We start from the raw sequence: 21301 nt of genomic DNA, 5'->3' as shown, positions 1-21301 counted from the left end.
AAGTAAGATTTGTAATGCATCTCCATGGGCTGTAACTGAACCCAAAAATGTTAAGTCATTTAGAATCATTTATTTCTCAAAGGGTTACTAGCTGCTTTAGTACATAGTGTTCTTCTGCCTTCAGCTTCATCTTGTCAGAGCATTAGTGAGGCAAGCCAATTCTCCTAGGGATTCAAGGGGCTTGAGGTGGAAAGGGATAGGCAGGGAAGTTTAGTTGAACCAGATGCTACCCAAAAACCTCTTCCTGATTTCTTGGAATCCGAAGTGTTTGAGCCACTCTTGCCCTACCACTGAATTGTGTAACAACTTCAGCTTTACACCAAGAATAAGAGTAGGTACCAAGGTTGGGTGCATATCCATCACCACTGGACAGACTCAGAAATGAGCTAAGTACATCTAAGGGTCTGATTTTGCTAAACTGTGCCCTTAACCTGTAGGCATAGTTACAGCCAACTGCACACACAGTTACTCCACTACACCACCGTCAGAGGAAAGTTATCACCAGACAGCATTCAATGGAGCATACATCAAGCGGATTAAAAAAAAAAACAAAAAACAGCTGATGGAGCTCAAAGTAATTTTAAAAGGAGAATACTAATCCACTGAAAGCATTTTCAGAGGGGGTCTGGCAGGGAACTGTTCTTGTCCCAGTGCTATGCCACATCACTGATAAAGATACTGAAGAAAATATGAAGTCCCTGCTAGTAAATTTTACAGATTGCACATTAGTGGAGCAGTAAATATGGACAGATCATTTCTACAGACCAGTCTGGATGGCTTGGTAAAATGGGTCCATTTGAATATTTTAACAACGCAAAATGCAAAATTTAAAAATAGAGAATATAGATTTCACATACAGGAAGGGGGACTATATCCCGGAAAGCAAAGACTCAAAGGGACTTGGTGGTTATGGTAGAAACCAACCAAACTTGAGCCATGGCATCACGGAGTGCCAAAAAGATTAACAGTCTTTGGACATATTAGCAGGGGAATCTCAAGTAAGGTAAGGAAGAGGTGATATTACCTTTGCAGACAGCACTGATAATGCCATTACTGGATACTGTGTCCAGTTCTGGTGCCCAAACAAAGACTATTAAGTTAGAAAAAAAGGGTTCAGAGAAGAGCCACAAGAATGATTTGAGGTCTGGAAAACCTACCTTACAGTGATTGAGCTCCTTGAGTCTATTTAGTTTATCCAAGAAAAGGATAAGAGGTCTTGACCATGGTCTGCAAGTAGTTACCTGGGGAGAAGATTTCTGACAGTGAAGGGCTCTCAGCTAACAAATGGAACAAGAGCCAATGATTGGAAAATTCAGCTAAAATAAGGTACAATTTAACTAGGGATGAGGTGGATTCTCCATGATTTAATCTTTTAGAAAGATATCTAATGTTAAATTAAAGATATGATGTCTGCATCAAACCCATAAGAATGGCCAAACTGAGTCACACCAATGATTTAGCTAGCTCAGTATCTTGCCTTCTGGCAGTGGGCAACACCAGATGCTTCAGAGGGAGTGAACAGAACAGGGCATTGAACAACATGATCCATCACCTGTTGTCCAGTCCCAGCTTCTGCACTGTACAGGTCAGACTAGATAATGCTCCCTTCTATTAATTTAGCTGTCCATTAGCATGTGCCTTTGAAAACTCATGGCAATCAAGGGAGGTCCTGGACAATTGGAAAAAGACAAATATAGAGCCCATCTTTAAAAAAAGGGAAGGAGGAGGATCTGGGGAAACTCACCTCAGTCCCTGGAAAAATCATGGAGCAAGTCCTCAAGGAATCCACTTTGAAGCACTTGGGAAGAGCGGAAGGTGATCAGGAACAGTCAACATGGATTCACCAAGGGCAAGTCATGCCTGACCAACCTGATTGCCTTCTATGATGAGATAACTGGCTCTATGGATATGGGGAAAGTGGTGAAGGTGATATAACTTGACTTTAGCAAAGCTTTTGATACCGTCTCCCACAGTATCCTTGCCAGCAAGTTAAAGAAGTATGGGCTGGATGCATGGACTATAAGGTGGACAGAAAGATGGCTAGCTTGTTGGGCTCAACGGGTAGTGATCAATGGCTCAATGTCTAGTTGGCAGCCAGTATCAAGCAGAGTGCCCCAAGGGTCGGTCCTCGGGCCGGATTTATTCAACATATGGATATATTTATATTCAACATAGAATATCAGGGTTGGAAGGGACCTAAGGAGGTCATCTAGTCCAACCCCCTGCTCAAAGCAGGGCCAATCCCCAATTTTTTCCCCAGAACCCTAAATGGCCCCCTCAAGGACTGAACTCATAACCCTGGGTGAAGCAGGCCAATGCTCAAACCACTGAGCTATCCCTCCCCCCATTTTATTATGTGGATGATGGGCTGGATTGCACCCTCATCAAGTTTGCAGATGACACTAACCTGGAGGGAAGAAGTAGATACACTGGAGGGTAGGGATAGGGTCCAGAGTGACCTAGACAAATTGGAGGATTGGGCCAAAAGAAACCTGATGAGGTTCAACAAGGACAACTGTGGAGTCCTGCACTTAGGACGGAAGAATCTCATGCACTGCTACAGGCTGGGGACCGACTGGCTAAGCAGCAGTTCTGCAGAAAATGACCTGGGGATTACAGTGGACGAGAAGCTGGATATGAGTCAGCAGTGTGCCCTTTTTGCCAAGAAGGCAAACAGTATATTTGGCTACATTGGTAGGAGTGTTGCCAGTAGATCGAGGGAAATGATTATTCCACTCTATTAGGCACGGGTGAGGCCACATCTGGAGTATTGCGTCCAGTTTTGGGTCTCCCACTACAGAAGGGATCTGGACAAATTGGAGAGTCCAACAGAGGACAAAAAAAAATGATTAGGGAGATGGGGCACATGACTTTCGAGGATAGGTTGAGAGAACTGGTCTTGTTTAGTCTGCAGAAGAGAAGAGTGAGGGGGGGTTTGATAGCGGCCTTCAACTACCTGAAAGGGGGGGGGTTCCAAAGAGGACGGAGCTCGGCTGTTCTCCGTTGCGGCAAATGACAGAACAAGGAGCAATGGTATCAAGTTGCAGTGGGGGAAGTCTAGTTTCAATATTAGGAAACACTTTCACTAGAAGGGTGGTGAAGCACTGGAATGGGTTACCTAGGGAGGTGGTGGAATCTCCCTCCTTAAAGGTTTTGAAGGCCCAGCTTGACAAAGCCCTGGCTGGGATGATTTAGTTGGGGATTGGTCCTGCTCTGAGCAGGGGGTGGGACTAGATGACCTCCTGAGGTCTCTTCCAACCCTGATAGTCTATGGTTCTATGTGCTTTTACCCAGTTTGTGCTGTAATTACAGTAACTGCACATGCACAGTTTAGAATATTTAATAGGGACCCTTGTGTGGACTTCACGGGTGGGGAGAGAAGAGAAGCAGGCCGACTTGGTCTCTCTTCTCTTCGATACCTGTGGGTTCTAGGTTTCACCTGGAGATCAGCTCAAACACCAATGCCAGCAGGTACCATTCCTGCAGGCTCTGGGCTGAGAGCTGCTCTGTAAGGAACATGCTGTAAGCGTAGCATGTGGTACAGTAGCCTCGCTGTTCCTGTGCAGCCCCAGGCCTTATTTATTGCACCCTTGTCATACCCTGTTTGGAAGAGAATCATTAATTTCCTCCTGGGTTTTCTACGGCACTTGTCACCACGTCTGAGTGCTTCGCAAACACTAATCTATCTTCACCACACCACTCTGAGATGAGGGGGCAGAATTATCCCCACTTTACACATGGGGAATGGAGGCAAATTAAGGTCAAAAGTTTCCACTGATTTTGGTGCCCAATTTGAGATGCTTAAAATAAATGATTTTTTGGTGTACTGAGTGTCATATACCACTTATTATGGTCAACGCACCACTCTAGCTGACTTCAGCTGCGAGTGCTAAGCACTTCACAAGAAGCCACGGTGTAGAGACTTGCTTAGGACCACACAGGAAATCTGCGTCAGAGCCAGGGATAGAATCTAATTCTCCAGGGCATCGTTCAATTGAGTTAACAATGAGACTCTCCTTTCTTCCTGCATCCCCTGCCTCATTGACTGCACACCTCCCAGTTTCTGTCCCAAATGTGGCAGGGGTCTTACAGATGACCCCACCTTTTACTGCACAGCCCTGATTCACCCCTACAGCAGCTCCACCCTGTGCACTGAATGAGGCAGGGACCCTGTGGAAATAGTTTGTGATAATGTAGTTGGATCGTGTCACGATGCACGCGCACAAGGGGACTGAGTTAAGGTAGCATAGGCAACTTGCGATCTGGCATCTCCTAACTTTTGAGTGCTTGTGTTTGCAACTTTCATGTTCTTTTAATGCAGGGGGGTTTGTGCAGTTTCCTAGGTTTTTAAGAAAACAAACTGAAAAAAACAAATTCCATCCCATCAACCCCCCCGCATGGTTCAACAGCAGGGTTAATCTATAGACCCACCGAACAGACCTCTGCCACCTGAGCTAATGGACTGATAGCAACAGAAGATTGTTACTCTCAAGATGGGCCAGCCCTAGAATAGGATGTGACAGACACTTTGCCATCAGCAGATATCTGGGAAACCCCTGTGGCAGAAGAGAGGGGAGACTCAGGGATACTGTGTTCCATTCCAAGCTCTAGAAGGGAGTGTGCTCCAGTGGGCACAGACTTCTGCCCACTTCCAAGCTTGACCTCTTCTGCAGCAGCCCCTCCAACTTGTTACTGTCCCCTTTTCCCCACCCCTGACCCTTACTGCACTCTCCTTCTCTGTGCCTACCTAGCCCCAGCCTCCACTCAGGAGGAGTATCCCAGTTCCCTTGTCCAGGCTCTTCACCCAGCCTCCCTCCTTTTTGTCCCAGGTTCTTTGCCCAGGCAGACCCACCTCTGACAAGGAGTTGGGATGCAGGGGTAGATCAGTTTCCTTCCCTCCAACCCCACCCTGGTTCCTAGTCCCAGTCTCCTTGTCTAGCTAGTCCCAGTCTCCTGGCCCCAGCTTCTCATCCAGTCTCAGTATTCCCGCCATCCCAGCAAACTGCCTCCAGTCCCCACCCTCATTTTCCCCCACTGGCTCCCAGTCGCTGGCGCTGGTCCACCAGGAACAAAACTTGCTTGGTTTGAAGTCCAAGCGAGTGTTGTCTTGGGCCCTGACATCGCTGGGCAAAGCTGGACGCCTAACTTGGCACCTCGTCTATGTTTCACTTGGCAGAGCACAGAGCAAACGTACCACAAGAGAGGGAAGGAAGAGGGGAGATTCCAGGAGCTCATGTTTTTTAAGCTGAATTGGTTTCAAGTACTTGGTAACCTTCCCACATGAAGAACCCAACAAGCTTGCTCCAAACTCACACAGTGAGCTCCTTCTCACAAGTCAGCGAACCCTCGTCTCAGGCACAAACTAACAAGTCTTGGACAACCATCCTGCTTTTCCACTTCCCACAGGAAGGACTTGTTGCCTCTGCTCAGCCTCCCAGCTGCTTCACGCAGCAGTCTCAGTGGTAGAAACAGACAAGAACGTCATGCTCTTCCTAGTACTGGGAATATGGGGGGCTTGCCCAGAGCACCGTTCCATCCTCCAGCTCCATCTTTGATGCTACTGGGACCAGACCCTTATCGCTGCTTAGCTATGCTGCTGACTGATACACTGATGCCCCTTTCAAGTCAAAGGATCCCTACACAGATACTTAGTTCTTTCCTGGCGGACCTGTCAGAACCCCGCCCCCATCCCCACATCCTTCAGTCCAGTGACAGATCACACAACTAGGCCCTGCTCATGGCCATAGTTGGAGGGAAGGGGTTAAGGGACATTGCCAAACTGCAAGCCCCAGTCAGGTGTGGAATTTGCCGCCGCCTCCCACACACGACCCCGTTGACCTGACTGGAGCTGCCCCCCCTCAAACACCGAAGTCAAACTACGCCTGTGGCCCTGCTCCGGTGGCCACCGTAAAGGCCACACCCACAGCAGTGCCTGTGGTGGCATATCTGCTCCAATGTGCTCTCCCCTCTGCCCCTGGGAGCTAGAATCAGGCCCCTGAATATCATGTTAAAAGTACAGAAATACGTGGCCCAATTCTCAGAGGTGCTCACCATGCACTGCTCCCCCACAAAATCTCCAGGGGATCACCCAAAACAGGCAAGTCGGTTTGTCAGGGAATTTCTTGGTAAGGCATTAGCTGTGATTTCTGGGCCACATAAAGACACTCAGGGACCGCTGCACTATTAACTCCCAATAGGTGCATTTTATTTGTATCAGCTTCGCTCAAATCTTGTTCAAGATAACAGATGAAGGAGCAGTACAAGCAGTAACCTCTGCCAAGCAACCTCTCAACTGGAAGGCTGCGAGGAAGCTTCCGTTAGCCGTTTGATTGGACAATTCTGCATGGCGTGCGGAGGTACTCAGAGAGGCACTCGTTTCAGTGGAGCAAAAGCCAGCTGGAATTGGGAACACATTATGTAACACTGGAATGGATTTCTGTGAGAGGGGAGCCAGTCCAATAACTCTGGAAACTAGGAATCAGTTTCAGCTGGGCTCCTCCGCTGCCTATGAATTAGTATCCAAGCAGATTAAGCACTCTCCTGGAGGCTGGATTAGCTCTGCTTTCTAACTCCCAACTCCGTGGCCCTGATGCCTCAGACAAGCATACATGGTCCCCACATTGACTTGCATTCCTGCACTCACAGGGGCCAGTCACCTGTTCTCAGCCAAGGAGACCAGTCTTTTAATAATGCTGATCACCAATCACTTCAGTCTAATGGCTTGCACCACCCAACCAAGAAAGAAACAGTGGGAAAACCTGCCCCTGCCATCGCTATGGCTAGTGAATCAAACCAAGAACCAACTGCTGAAGAAGTCCCAAGTGTGCCAACCTCTGGCTCTGGGACACTAAGTGGGAATGAATTTTCGTGGGAATACATGCAGAGGAGCAACAGCAAGAACATCCTAGCGGATGTTAGTTGCCACAATAAGGCAGCAGAGAAATGGGGGATACCTAGGGAGACGACTGGCAATGCCCCTTGTTCTTTGGGTTCCTCACACTTCCATTATAATCCCTCCTTTTCAGCTGCTTGTAACTGCCAAAAAGTGACAATTAAGATGCGAGTTTCCCACACTTAGCCTCTGCCTCAAGAAATTAAGTTTCCGGGGGAAAAAAACAGTTCAGCCATTTCTGAAGATTAAGGGGAGGAGGTACATCCACCAGCTCAGACTGTTCCAAAATTCTGTGAATGGCTCTAGCCCTTAAAGGATTTGGGGAGGAGGAACCTGAATTTTGGCCAGGGCATCCACTTCGGTCGAAGTAGTGCCTTTGCTCCTCCCCTGAGCATGTCCAGCTATGGCAGTGCCGCAGGTGCCGGAAAACTGCCATTTGTAAGAGTTCAACAACTTGTCAGAAACCCGCTCTTTTCTTTGCTGATCGTCCCATGCAGAGAGTATAATTAAAGACTGCCATAACATGCACACAAGAGAGCTGAATGATGGCTACTTTCAACCAAGCATTTCTCAACGTTTACACGTTTGACTGTATAACTCTGTAGTTATTTATATGTCATTTAAAACAAGTTGCGAAAACAGCATGCTCAGCGCAGTAAGGAAACAGAGGAACCAGTCCTTGCCACATGGCGTTTGCAATCTACAGCAAGTATTTTGTGCTTACCTGTAGGATGGTTTTGTCATAGTCAGTCACCCATCAGTCTGAAGGAAACTACTGGATCACCACATTCACAGGTACTCATGGAGTCAGCTCACTGGGTCAAAGTTTAGCATCCAGCTGCTACCCAGACATATGCTCTCAACTTGCACTGTCCACCCCATATATAATGGCCACTGTTTGGATTTTCACTCAACAGTTGTCAGTGTTTGAGGGCTTCAAACTGTCCCTGATTAAGAAACTTCCAGGTAAGGACAAAATTGTCTTCTCATGCCCAGGTAATCTATCCATCTGAAACAGTCTACTGGGAATTAGCAAGGCCCTCCCAACTCAGAGGGAAAAGAATTAGGTTTTTTTAGACATTTCATAAAAGTTAAGGGAGGATTGTAGGCTGCAGTTTCATGGAAGAGCCAAGCAGAAGCCCAGGCTGTTGTCTTGCTGATTTCCTCATTGGATACATAACTTCTTTTAGGGTATGTCTACACTATGAAATTATGTCAAATTTATAGAAGTCGGTTTTGTAGAAAGCGGTTTTGTACAGTTGATTGTGTGTCCCCCACACAAGTGCTCTAAGTGCATGTAGTCGGCGGAGTGTGTCCACAGTACCGAGGCGACCGTCGACTTCCGGAGTATTGCACTGTGGGTGGCTATCCCACAGTCCCCACAGTCTCTGCCGCCCATTTGAATTCTGGGTAGAAATCCCAGTGCCTGATGGGGCTAAAACATTGTCGCGGGTGGTTCTGGGTACATATCGTCAGGCTCCCGTTCCCGCCCTCCCTCCGTGAAAGCAAGGGCAGACAATCATTTCGCGCCTTTTTTCCTGAGTTACCTGTGCAGATGCCATACCACGGCAAGCATGGAGCCCAATCAGCTAACCGTCACCGTATATCTCCTGGGTGCTGGCAGACGTGGTACTGCATTGCTACACAGCAGCAGTTAATTGCCTTTTGGCAGCAGACAGTGCAGTATGACTGGTCATCGACGTAGTCCTGGGTGCTCTTTTAATTGGGTGCCTGGGCAAACATGGGAGTGACACAGCCAGGTCATTTCCCTTGTTTCGTCTAGTGGTGATTCAGTCCTACCGGCAGTGTGCTGTCTTTTAACCTCCAGCCAGCAGAAGATGATGGCTAGTCGTCATACTGCACCATCTTCTGCCGAGCACCCAGGAGATGACGACGGCTAGTGGTTGTACTGTATAGTCTGCTGCCAGCAAGATGTATAAAGATAGATGAAGTGGCTCAAAACAAGAAATAGACCAGATTTGTTTTGTATTCATTTTCTCCTCCCTCTCTCCTTCCCTCTGTGAAATCAACGGCCTGCTAAACCCAGTTTTGAGTTCTATCCTTGAGGTTTTGAGTTCTATCCTTGAGGGGGCCATTCAGTTTCTCGCAGACACCCCCTTTGTTGATTTCAATTCCCTGTAAGCCATGTCAGTCGCAACTCCCTCCGTCAGGGCAACGGCAGACAATCGTTCCGTGCCTTTTTTCTGTGCAGACGCCATACCACGGCAAGCATGGAGCCCGCTCAGATCACTTTGGCAATCAGGAGCACATTAAACACCACACGCATTATCCAGCAGTATATGCAGCACCAGAACCTGGCAAAGCGATAGAGCGAGTAGGCAACGTCAGTGCAGTGACGTGAGTGATGAGGACATGGACACAGACTTCTCTCAAAGCAGGGGCCCTGGCAACATAGACATCATGGTGCTAATGGGGCAGGTTCATGCTGTGGAACGCCGATTCTGGGCTCGGGAAACAAGCACAGACTGGTGGGACCGCATAGTGTTGCGGGTCTGGGACGATTCCCAGTGGTTGCGAAACTTTCACATGCGTAAGGGCACTTTCATGGAACTTTGTGACTTGCTTTTCCCTGCCCTGAGGCGCAAGAATACCAAGATGAGAGCAGCCCTCACAGTTGAGAAGCGAGTGGCAATAGCCCTGTGGAAGCTTGCAACGCCAGACAGCTACCGGTCAGTCGGGAATCAGTTTGGAGTGGGCAAATCTACTGTGGGGGCTGCTGTGATGCAAGTAGCCAAAGCAATCAAAGATCTGCTGATATCAAGGGTAGTGACCCTGGGAAATGTGCAGGTCATAGTGGATGGCTTTGCTGCAATGGGATTCCCTAACTGTGGTGGGGCCGTAGACGGAACCCATATCCCTATCTTGGCACCGGAGCACCAAGCTGGCGAGTACATAAACCGCAAGGGGTACTTTTCAATAGTGCTGCAAGCACTGGTGGATCACGAGGGACGTTTCACCAACATCATCGTGGGATGACCGGGAAAGGTACATGACGCTTGCATCTTCAGGAACTCTGGTCTGTTTCAAAAGCTGCAAGAAGGGACTTTATTCCCAGACCAGAAAATAACTGTTGGGGACGTTGAAATGCCTATATGTATCCTTGGGGACCCAGCCTACCCCTTAATGCCATGGCTCATGAAGCCATACACAGGCAACCTGGACAGTAGTCAGTAGCTGTTCAACTACAGGCTGAGCAAGTGCAGAATGCTGGTAGAATGTGCATTTGGACGTTTAAAAGCGCGCTGGCGCAGCTAACTGACTCAGTTAGACCTCAGCGAAACCAATATTCCCACTGTTATTACTGCTTGCTGTGCGCTCCACGATATCTGTGAGAGTAAGGGGCAGAAGTTAATGGCGGGGTGGGAGGTTTAGGCAAATCGCCTGGCTGCTGGTTTCGCACAGCCAGACACCAGGGCGGTTAGAAGAGCACAGGAGGGTGCAGTGCGCATCAGAGAAAAGCTTTGAAAACTAGTTTCATGACTGGACAGGCTACGGTGTGAAAGTTCTGTTTGTTTCTCCATGATGAAACCCACCATCCCTTGGTTCACTCTACTTCCCTGTAAGCTAAACACCCTCCCCTCCTCCCTTCGATCACCACTTGCAGAGGCAATAAAGTCATTGTTGCTTCACATTCATGCATTCATCACACAAATAGGGGGATAACTACCACGGTAGCCCAGGAGGGGTGGTGGAGGAGAGAAGCACCAGGAGGAGTGGTGGAGGAGGGAATAACAAGGCCGCATAGCACTTTAAAAGTTTAAAACTTTAAAACTTATTGAATGCCAGACTTCGGTTGCTTGGGCAATCCTCTGGGGTGGAATGGCCGGAGGCCTCCCCACCGCGTTCTTGGGCTTCTGGGTGAGGAGGCTATGGAACTTAGGGAGGAGGGCAGTTGGTTACACAGGGGCTGTAGCGGGGGTCTGTGCTCCTGCTACCTTTCCTGCAGCTCAACCATACGCTGAAGCATATTGGTTTGATCCTCCAGCAGCCTCAGCATTGAATCCTGCCTCCTCTCATCATGCTGCCGCCACATTTGAGCTTCAGCCCTCTCTTCAGCCTGCCACTTACTCTCTTCAGCCCGCCACCTCTCCTCCCGGTCATATTGTGCTTTCCTGCACTCTGACATTGTCTGCCTCCACGCATTCGTCTGTGCTCTGTCAGTGTGGGAGGACAGCATGAGCTCAGAGAGCATTTCATCACAAGTGCGTTTTTTTCGCCTTCTAATCTTCACTAGCCTCTGGGAAGGAGAAGATCCTGTGATCATTGAAACACATGCAGCTGGTGGAGAAAAAAAAAAGAGGCAGTGGTATTTAAAAAGACATTTTCTAGAACAATGGCTACGCTCTTTCACGGTAAACTTGCTGTTAACATTACATACATAGCACATGTGCTTTCGTTCCAAGGTTGCATTTTGCCTCCCCCCACCATGTGGCTAGCCCCTCCCCCCTCCCGCCCCCCATGGCTAACAGTGGGGAACATTTCTGTTCAGCCACAGGCAAACAGCCCAGCAGGAACGGGCACCTCTGAATGTCCCCTTAAGAAAAGCCCCCTATTTCAACCAGGTGACCATGAATGATATCTCACTCTCCTGAGGATAACAGAGAGATAAAGAACGGATGTTGTTTGAATGCCAGCAAACATACACTGCAATGCTTTGTTCTACAATGATTCCCGAGTACGTGCTACTGGCCTGGTGTGGTAAAGTGTCCTACCATGGTGGGTGGAATAAGGCTGCCCTCCCCAGAAACCTTTTGCAAAGGCTTTGGAAGTACATCCAGGAGAGCCGCAAATGCCAGGGCAAATTAATCCTTTCACATGCTTGGTTTTAAACCATGTATAATATTTTAAAAGGTACACTCACCAGAAGTACCTTCTCTGCCTGGCGGGTCCAGGAGGCAGCCTTGGGTGGGTTCGGGGGGACTGCCTCCAGGTCCAGGAGGAGAAACAGTTCCTGGCTGTCGGGAAAACCGGTTTCTCCGCTTGCTTGCTGTGAGCTATCTACAACTTCTTCATCATCAATCATCATCATCTTCCTTGTCCCCAAAACCTGCTTCTGTGTTGCCTCCATCTCCATTGAAGGAGTCAAACAACACGGCTGGGGTAGTGGTGGCTGAACCCCCTAAAATGGCATGCAGCTCATCATAGAAGCAGCATGTTTGGGGCTCTGACCGTTTGCCTCTCTGGCCAGAGAGGCCGTTTGCCTCTCTGGTTTTCTGGTAGGCTTGCCTCAGCTCCTTAAGTTTCACATGGCATTGCCTCGGGTCCCTGTTATGGCCTCTGTCCTTATGCCCTGGGAGATTTTTACAAAGGTTTTGGCATTTCGAAAACTGGAACGGAGTTCTGATAGCACGGATTCCTCTCCCCATACAGCGATCAGATCCCGTACCTCCCATTCAGTCCCTGCTGGAGCTCTTTTGCTATTCTGGGACTCCATCATGGTCACCTCTGCTGATGAGCTCTGGCCAGCGTGGCAAGCTGCAGGTGACCATGCAAACAGGAAATTGAAATTCAAAAGTTTGCGGGCCTTTTCCTGTCTACCTGGCCAGTGCATCTGAGTTGAGAGTGCTGTCCAGAGCGGTCACAATAGAGCACTCTGGGATAGCTCCCGGAGGCCAATACCATCTAATTGCATCCACAGTACCCCAAATTCGATCCGGCAAGGCCAATTTAAGCGCTAATCCACTTGTCAGAGGTGGATTAAGGAAATCGATTTTAAGAGCCCTTTAAGTCGAAAAAAGGGCTTCATCGTGTGGACGGGTGCAGGTTTACATTGATTTACCGCTGTTAAGTTCGACCTAAACTCCTAGTGTAGACCAGGGCTTAGAGTGGAAAGAGACCTTGACAAATATGCTTAAGAGACTGGGAAGAGATTTACCAGCCTTCCCATAAGATTGAACCATTGCTTCCTGGACCATCAGGAGACAGCTATTTTAGAGCAACGTTGCTAAATACCCAGCCCAGTGAAGGAGTTGTAGCCACATGCCATTCATTTTCTGCAGAATCTACACCTTCATTTACGTGTTTAGCCCTTCAGGTTGTGCAGCTACCCTTCCAAATGTGACCCGACTCGATACCGATGCATTGCCTTCCCACATTTTTGGATACTCCGAAGCAGTGATTCCAGGAGGTGAGCTCCCTGCCTCACGTTTGGGCATGCTGGAGTTTGGCTTAGTTCTCCACTGCCTCCATTTCCCCTTGGAAGCTTCCCAGCTGGCATGAGCCTGTCAGGATCTTGCACAGAGCTTGCCCTTGGCCAGATTCCTAGATTAGTTCTGCCATCTCAGGGACACAAAAACTGGAGTGGGGAGGGTGACCTGACTATACCACGACTACCAGACTGTGACCCACCCAGTCAGAAAAGTGCAGGCAAGGCAGCGCTCTAAACTGCATCCTGGCAGCAAACCATCCAGCTTACCGGATGTTGGGCCTGCCAGGCCTCTGTACCAGATATCAATGTAAAGTCTATGCCACTGTTTTCTTAGCCCACCATTTCGACCATGTCACCCAATCTCTACACATTCCCTCCACTGATTCCCTCTTCTCTAACACTTCAAACATAAGCTACTGCTCTTCACTTTCAAGGCCCTTCATAGCCGGTCCCCAACCTACCTAGCATCTCTCATTCACTGCTGAGACATCACCGCCCGCCTCCCATCAGCCCACAATGAGGAGACCAGCCTCCACTGCCCAATTCGGTTTTCAAGTAAGCACCTTTGCGCCTTCTCCCGTGGTTCCCCTCATGCTGGGGAGGAGCTTCTTGCAAATATCTACAAAGTTCCCACTCTATCTTCCTTCACAGCCCTCAACACTCCTTTGCATATTCCCCTCCCCACAACGTCTGTATGTAGCCATCTGTGATTTAGATTGTCAGCCCTTTGGGTCAGGGACCGTCTTTGTGTGTTTCTACAGCAGCAAGCATAGCATGGTTCTGGTCCGGGAGCAGGGCTCCTAGGCACTGCCATAATACAAATGAACAAGAACCTCGACTCACTACTGGGCCACATGTAAAGTGGGCCCTGTCAAGATGTGTGGAACTGCAGCTTTTATGATGGGCTTGCTCCAAAATCAATCACAAATCCAAAGAGCAATTCAAGTTCTGCAACAGATTGGAAGTGCCAACCCTCCTCCTGTTTGCACCATGACCCAGCAAGGGAGCTGTGCAGGTAGCAGCAGACACTGCTAAGATCTTGGAGAAGCTCTGTGGGAGCAATGAATGGCAAAGGAGAGAGCTGCACCATGAGAGTGGTGCTCACCTCAGCTATGGACTGCAGGTCTCTAGAGTGCACAGGCTGTTCTTTGAGGTCTATAGATCGTATGAATTGCCTCCATCTGTGAGCAGACACCTCTTACTGCCAGGTTTACAAGAGACAGGCCCAGAACTGGGCTTAATTCCCCACTCTTTTTAGAGCCAGGAACTTATGCCCAAGCCCTTCTCCTGAGGTGAGAGGTCCAAATGCCATCAGAATTTTCCAAAAGGTGCTGAATACCATCCCAAAGCGCTGCCCACGTGATTCAGCTGACTGTCAGTGAGGAAACAGCATAAGACATTAGTGAAGGGCTTACAAACTGTGAGGCACCACGTTGCGATATGTCCAGCACACATTGGTCCTAGCTGGTTCTGACCCAGACTCAGCAGTAAGGTTTCAGCCTGTCCCCAACAGAAGAGGGAATCTAGGCCAACCAGTTCCTGGAGGAGGGAGTTTCTCTAGCCCAGGGATACTCAGACTGAGGCTCCCAAGCTGCAAGCGGCTCTTTAATGGGTCTCCTGTGGCTCTTTGCAGCACATGCTATTAAAACACTCTGGTTTAATTATTAACCAATCAGGATGCTTCTACTATGTTATTAGCCAACCGTAGCTGATAAAACGATAATACTTGGTCAGTCATTTTGCTGTGTTCATAGAATCACAGAATATCAGGGTTGGAAGGGACCTCAGGAGGTCATCTAGTCCAACCCCCTGCTCAACGCAAACCAATCCCCAACTAAATCATCCCAGCCAGGGCTTTGTCATGCCTGACCTTAAAAACATCTAAGGAAGGAGATTCCACCACCTCCCTAGATAACCCATTCCAGTGTTTCACCACCCTCCGAGTGAAAAAGATTTTCCTAATATCCAACCTAAACCTCCCCCACTGCAACTTGAGACCATTACTCCTTGTTCTGTCATCCACTACCACGGAGAACAGTCTAGATCCATCCTCTTTAGAACCCCCTTGCAGGTAGTTGAAAGCAGCTATCAAATCCCCCCTCATTCTTCTCTTCCGCAGACTAAACAATCCCAGTTCCCTCAGCCTCTCCTCATAACTCATGTGTTCCAGTCCCCTAATCATTTTTGTTGCCCTCCGCTGGACTCTCTCCAATTTTTCCACATCCTTCTTGTAGTGTGGGGCCCAAAACTGGACACAGTACTCCAGATGAGGCCTCACCAATGTCGAATAGAGGGGAACGATCACATCCCTCGATCTGCTGGCAATGCCCCTACATATACATCCCAAAATGCCATTGGCCTTCTTGGCAACAAGGGCACACTGTTGACTCATATCCAACTTCTCATTCACTGTAACCCCTAGATCCTTTTCTGCAGAACTGCTGCCTAGCCATTCGGTCCCTAGTCTGTAGCGGTTCATGGGATTCTTCCGTCTTAAGTGCAGGACTCTGCACTTGTCCTTGTTGAACCTCAGATTTCTTTTGGCTGAATTCTCTAATTTGTCTAGTGCCCTCTGTACCCTATCCCTGCCCTCCAGCGTATCTACCTCTCCTCCCAGTTTAGTGTCATCTGCAAACTTGCTGAGGGTGCAATCCACACCATCCTCCAGATCATTTATGAAGATATTGAACAAAACCGGCCCAAGGACCAACCCTTGGTGCACTCCACTTGATACTGGCTGCCAACTAGACATGGAGCCATTGATCACTACCCGTTGAGCCCAACAGTCTAGCCAGCTTTCTATCCACCTTATCATCCATTCATCCAGCCCAGACTTCTTTAACTTGCTGGCAAGAATACTGTTGGAGACCATGTCAAATGCTTTGCTAAAGTCAAGGAACAACACGTCCACTGCTTTCCCCTCATCCACAGAGCCAGTTATCTCATCACAGAAGGCAATTAAATTAGTCAGCCATGACTTGCCCTTGGTGAATCCATGCTGACTGTTCCTGATCACTTTCCTCTCATGTAAGTGCTTCAGAATTGATTCCTTGAGGATCTGCTCCATGATTTTTCCAGGGACTAAGGTGAGGCTGACTGGCCTGTAGTTCCCAGGATCCTCCTTCTTCCCTTTTTTAAAGATGGGCACTACATTAGCCTTTTTCCAGTCGTCTGGGACCTCCCCCGATTGCCATGAGTTTTCAAAGATAATGACCAATGGCTCTGCAATCACATCCGCCAACTCCTTTAGCACTCTTGGATGCAGCGCATCCAGCCCCATGGACTTGTGCTCGTCCAGCTTTTCTAAATATTTCCGAACCACTTCTTTCTCCACAGAGGGCTGGTCACCTCCTCCCCATGCTGTGCTGCCCAGTGCAGTAGTCTAGGAGCTGACCTTGTTCATGAAGACAGAGGCAAAAAAAGCACTGAATACATTAGCTTTTCCCACATCCTCTGTCACTAGGTTGCCTCCCTCATTCAGTAAGGGGCCCACACTTCCCTTGACTTTCTTCTTGTTGCTAACATACCTGAAGAAACCCTTCTTGTTACTCTTAACATCTCTTGCTAGCTGCAACTCCAGGCATGATTTGGCCTTCATGATTTCACCCCTGCATGCCCAAGCAATATTTTTTTTTACTCTTCTCTGGTCATTTGTCCAATCTTCCACTTCTTGTAAGCTTCTTTTGTGTGTTCAAGATCAGCAAGGATTTCACTGTTAAGCCAAGCTGGTCGCCTGCCATATTTAATATTCTTTCTACACATCGGGATGGTTTGTCCCTGTAACCTCAATAAGGATTCTTTACAATACAGCCAGCTCTCCTGGACTCCTTTCCCCCTCATGTTATTCTCCCAGGGGATCCTGCCCATCAGTTCCCTGCTCTCCTTTCTTCCCTGTGTCAGGATCCTGAACTCGACCATCTCATGGTCACTGCCTCCCAGGTTCCCATCCACTTTTGCTTCCCCTACTAAATCTTCCCGGTTTGTGAGCAGCAGGTCAAGAGCAGCTCTGACCCTAGTTGGTTCCTCCAGCACTTGCACCAGGAAATTGTCCCCTACCCTTTCCAAAAACTTCCTGGATTATCTGTGCACCTCTGTATTGCTCTCCCAGCAGCTATCAGGGTGATTGAAGTCTCCCATGAGAACCAGGGCCTGCGATCTAGTAACTTCCGTTAGTTGCCGGAAGAAAGCCTCGTCCACCTCATCCCCCTGATCCGGTGGTCTATAGCAGACTCCACCACCATTATGTGATAATACATAAATAATAAAGGACAATTCACATACCAGCAGCTCGTTTGGGGAATGCTAATTGCTAATTTGCCTCCTGAACCCAAGGTCTAAGCATCACTACTCTAGCCCCTCTGGAGCCTTTCCCTCCTGCGGTAAAGCACTTTCACACTCACATGTGCGCCAGGGAAGTGGCTTCTCTGACCCCCAACAACCCAAGCTCCCACCAGCCACTCTCCTTTAAGACTGCTTTATTGGCAGTGACACGTGGAGTGGAAAAGGAGCCAGAGATCCCCCATTTTTGGTGCCCTCTGGCTGGATACCAATCCAGAAGATGACTATGTGAGTTAAGGAAGGGGCAGCTGGAACAACTCTGAGATTAGCTTGCCCCCGCATAGAGCAGAAGCATGTTACACCTCCGATCAACCCAACGTGCTAGCTACGGATAGAAGGTGAAGGGCTTTGGGGAGCACCACACTGAGCGCGTTACAAGAACGGAACCACCCTCAGTCAAGGTTCATGAACTCCAGAACCGCAGGGACAGAGAAGCAGCACATAAGTACATGAATAAAGGGGAAGCTTAACTCTTCCACTGCCCCTCAGACGTAGAGAGCCCTCAGTGTGCAATGCCACAGGATGCTATAGACCCCAGCGATGGGACAATTAGTCACCCCAGGCTCTCTAGACAATAACAGGATTCAGCACTCCAGTAAAAAGGAAGCACTGAGAGGACCACAAAGCAGTAGGACATTCTCCAGACAGATGCCCTCCAGGGCACCTACTTCTGGGAAGTGACTGACTTCATTCTTTTGTTAGAACTTGAATGCATCATGTTCATTCACTGCACAGTCAGGCCTTTGTATTTGTATCAACACTTGCTAGAGAGACAAGGTGGGTGAGGTAATATCTATTATTGGACCAACTTCTGTTGGTGAAAGAGACAAGCTACTGAGCTTATGCAGAGCTCTTCTTCAGGTCATTTGCTAGTTCATTAGCCCCACTGTCAGATGGGGGCATGTAACGACTAATTGCCTTTCAGAACCAACCCACAGCCAGCAGCACTCTGTTCACTAGCCAGTTATGGGTTCTCTGCACTTGGGGGTAAGTGATGGGGTAGGCCAACTACCAGGGACTGAGGGTGAAGATACCTTTACAGGGTGATGGACTGAGTAGGTCTACACTGCAATAAGAAACCCCCTGGCGGGGTCTCAGAGTCCAGGCTTCAGCCCAACTCCAAAATGGTTACACTGCCATTTTTAGCCCCACAGCCCAAGACCCACAAGCCCAAGTCAGCTGACCAGGCTCCGAGACTCAGTACCGCAGGATTTTATTGCGGTTGACATATACCCTAAAGATCTGGGTACACTCCGCTTTAAGAAGGCACACTTCTGGCTCACATTTCCCACCAACTGGGTCACTGAAACGGAGGGACACCAGAGAAGTGTAGTCACTTATTTTTTCAGTTCACATTTGACAATGCTGTGTGCAACAGAGTCCATTTCTGCCCTGTTTACACGGGTCTTTCACACAGAAAGAAGGGAGAGGGATGTATGGGAAGCTGTAATGCTAGGGTGACCAGGCGTCCCATTTTAGCCAGGACAGGGCCTTTTTTAAGCCCTGTTCCAATTGCCCTGACTTTTTTGGCAAAAGCAGGCATGTGTCCTATTTGCTCTCGCCAACTAACCCTTATCCAACCTCCTGCCCTCAGCCCCCTCCCACACTCTGTACCCCCTTCTGCACCCCAATCCCCTGCCCCGAGCCCCCTCCCGCACTCTGTACCCCCTTCTGCACCCCAACCCCCCACCCTGAGCCCCGGCCCATACTCCACACCCCCAACCCTGCCCTGAGCCCCCTCCTGCACCCCAATCCCCTGCCTTGAACCCCTGAGCCCCCTGCAGCCCTACCCCCTTGCCTGAGTCCTCCCATACTCTGCACCCTCCCCTGCAGCCAAAACCCTGCCCTGAGCCCCCTGCTACACCCCACACCTCTCCTGCACCCCAACCCCTTGCCCTAAGCATCCTCCTGCACACCACACCCCCACACACACCCCGCACTCCCTCCCACACCCCAACTCCCTGCCCCCAGCCGTACATTCATGGCCCTGCATGCAATTTCCCCACCCTCGGGCCAAAAAGATGTGGCCCTCAGGCCAAAAAGTTTGCCTACCCCTGCACTAGAGCAGCATTGGAACTAGACTCCAAGGAAATTTAGAATGAGCCAACACTCCACAAAATGCAACTTAAAATGCAGCTTGATGGTTTAGTTTGGCTTTTTTTAATTGATGCTGGTTTTGTTTGTTTTTTAAATTGCCCAACTCTTATCATACACTGTTTGCTGCACGCATACATTGTCAAGGCTGATTCCCCACCCTGGCACTTCGAGTGCGGAAGGTGGGGGCCCGCAAGGACTCTAAAAAATTAATACTGGCCACTCCAGGCTTGTATTAAACTCCCACGGTTACAGCTCTTCTCTGACCTTGGTTTGGTAGCTGCTGCCACCACCCAAGTGCAGAACCCCTTTGAGAGCCCAGGAAGGCGCATTTGGGAATTCCTTCCTGTGGGGTATCCTCAAGCCTTTCAACCCCCTCTCCGGGGAAGAGCTGAGAAAGAAAGGGGGGGGGGGGGAAGAAAATCAGCTGTTGCCACCAGCTAATTAAACAACGTGCACAAATCTCTTAAACACACAAATCCAAACCTGTTCTTTAAAAAAGTAAATTTTATTAATAGAAAAGAGAAAATACATCTGGGAACTTAGGCTTCTGCTAGATTTTAAACAACACAACTACAAGGATTAAGCATCAAGAATAGCTTTCTGGAGGTCCAGTTTAAAGGTTACAAGCAAAACAAAAGCACCTGGGGTTAACACAGAGGAATCCACAAGCCATAACGAAATAAAAGGGATAAACCTAATCGCATCTTCCTAGACATTCCCTGATCTACTTACATAGCTGGGGGTTTAGAGGAGTAGTTTCTAGGTATGATACTGATGATTTTTCATACCTGGCCCAAACTTCTCACAGCATAACTGCTCCCTGTCTGCCTCTCCCTGAGGGCAGACGGACAGATAAAAGGGGAGCCTTGTTTCAATTTTAAAAAGTTCTAGCCATCCCATTGGCTCTTTTGGCCAGGTGACCACTCCCTTCTTTTTACCTGTGCATAGCAGGGAGACTTTTTAACCCTTTACAGGTACAGCAATTAGAGAACAGCTACTAAGAGGGATTTTATAGCTACTGGCTGGTTGCGTGTCCATAAAAGGGAGCTCTTGCCCCCCCGGACCCCCTTTCATTTATCACACATATTAATTGGACTCAGGCTGTAAATGCATCGACTGACTCATTCTACAAATAAGGTTCTTGTACATCTTGGAACCATTTTGGATAAAATGCACTAAATTATAGCCAAGTAGCAGCTCAGGTATATAGTTAAGGTTGAGAAGTTTACTGTTTAAAAGTCAACTGTTTTAAAAGCCACACGCTGACTCAGACTGTCTTAAAATTTACTGTGCCGCATGGGGGCATGGGGTAAGGTTAGTGGTCCAAATTTGGAACCATGTGAGCATGGGGGTTCCAAAATACAGCCTTCCCTCCCCAAAAAAAGAAAATCAGACACTTATAAGAACCAGGTGATCTGTGTAATAGTTTTGCCCACACCTGGGGCTCAAAACTGCAGCTTTGATCCTCCTCAAACTGATCTCCCCCACTCAGGATTATCTCAGCCAGTGCATTGTACCCACTGTCGCTTTGGGGAACCAATATTGAAAAGGTTACTCAAGGTAAATTTTTCCGATTCTTAACTTTGGGGACAGAGCTCGGGAAAATGGAGGGTTGGAGCAGTGCAGTGACTGAGTGATACCTTTCACTAGTAAGGGTCGTCAGCTGGGCCAGATCTAAGCTACAGACCTATACTGGTATAAGTACAGTGCTCAGCGACATAGTTACACCAAGCTAAGCCACAGTTTAGATGGCACTCCGTCGGCGGGAGAGCTTCTCCCATCGACAGAGCTGCTGCCTCTCCCAT

General features: G+C 48.7%; 1 protein-coding gene across 2 annotated transcripts in view; it reads right to left on the bottom strand.

The window, feature by feature from the left end:
• Positions 1-21301, bottom strand: part of ATP6V0D1 (ATPase H+ transporting V0 subunit d1) — a 101708-nt gene that overhangs the window by 51757 nt on the left and 28650 nt on the right. The window contains exon 2 of one of the 2 annotated variants that reach the window (XM_077830978.1): positions 10982-11191. The exons of the other annotated variant lie outside the window; for it this stretch is intronic. Within the exon in view, the coding sequence (XP_077687104.1) occupies positions 10982-11191 (210 nt within the window). The remainder of the gene's footprint in view (positions 1-10981; positions 11192-21301) is intronic. 2 annotated transcript variants of the gene reach the window in all.

Source organism: Eretmochelys imbricata, chromosome 12 (assembly GCF_965152235.1).
Source record: "Eretmochelys imbricata isolate rEreImb1 chromosome 12, rEreImb1.hap1, whole genome shotgun sequence".
NCBI classification, from domain to species: Eukaryota; Metazoa; Chordata; order Testudines; family Cheloniidae; genus Eretmochelys; species Eretmochelys imbricata.
This window is presented reverse-complemented; position numbering and strand designations above follow the sequence as displayed.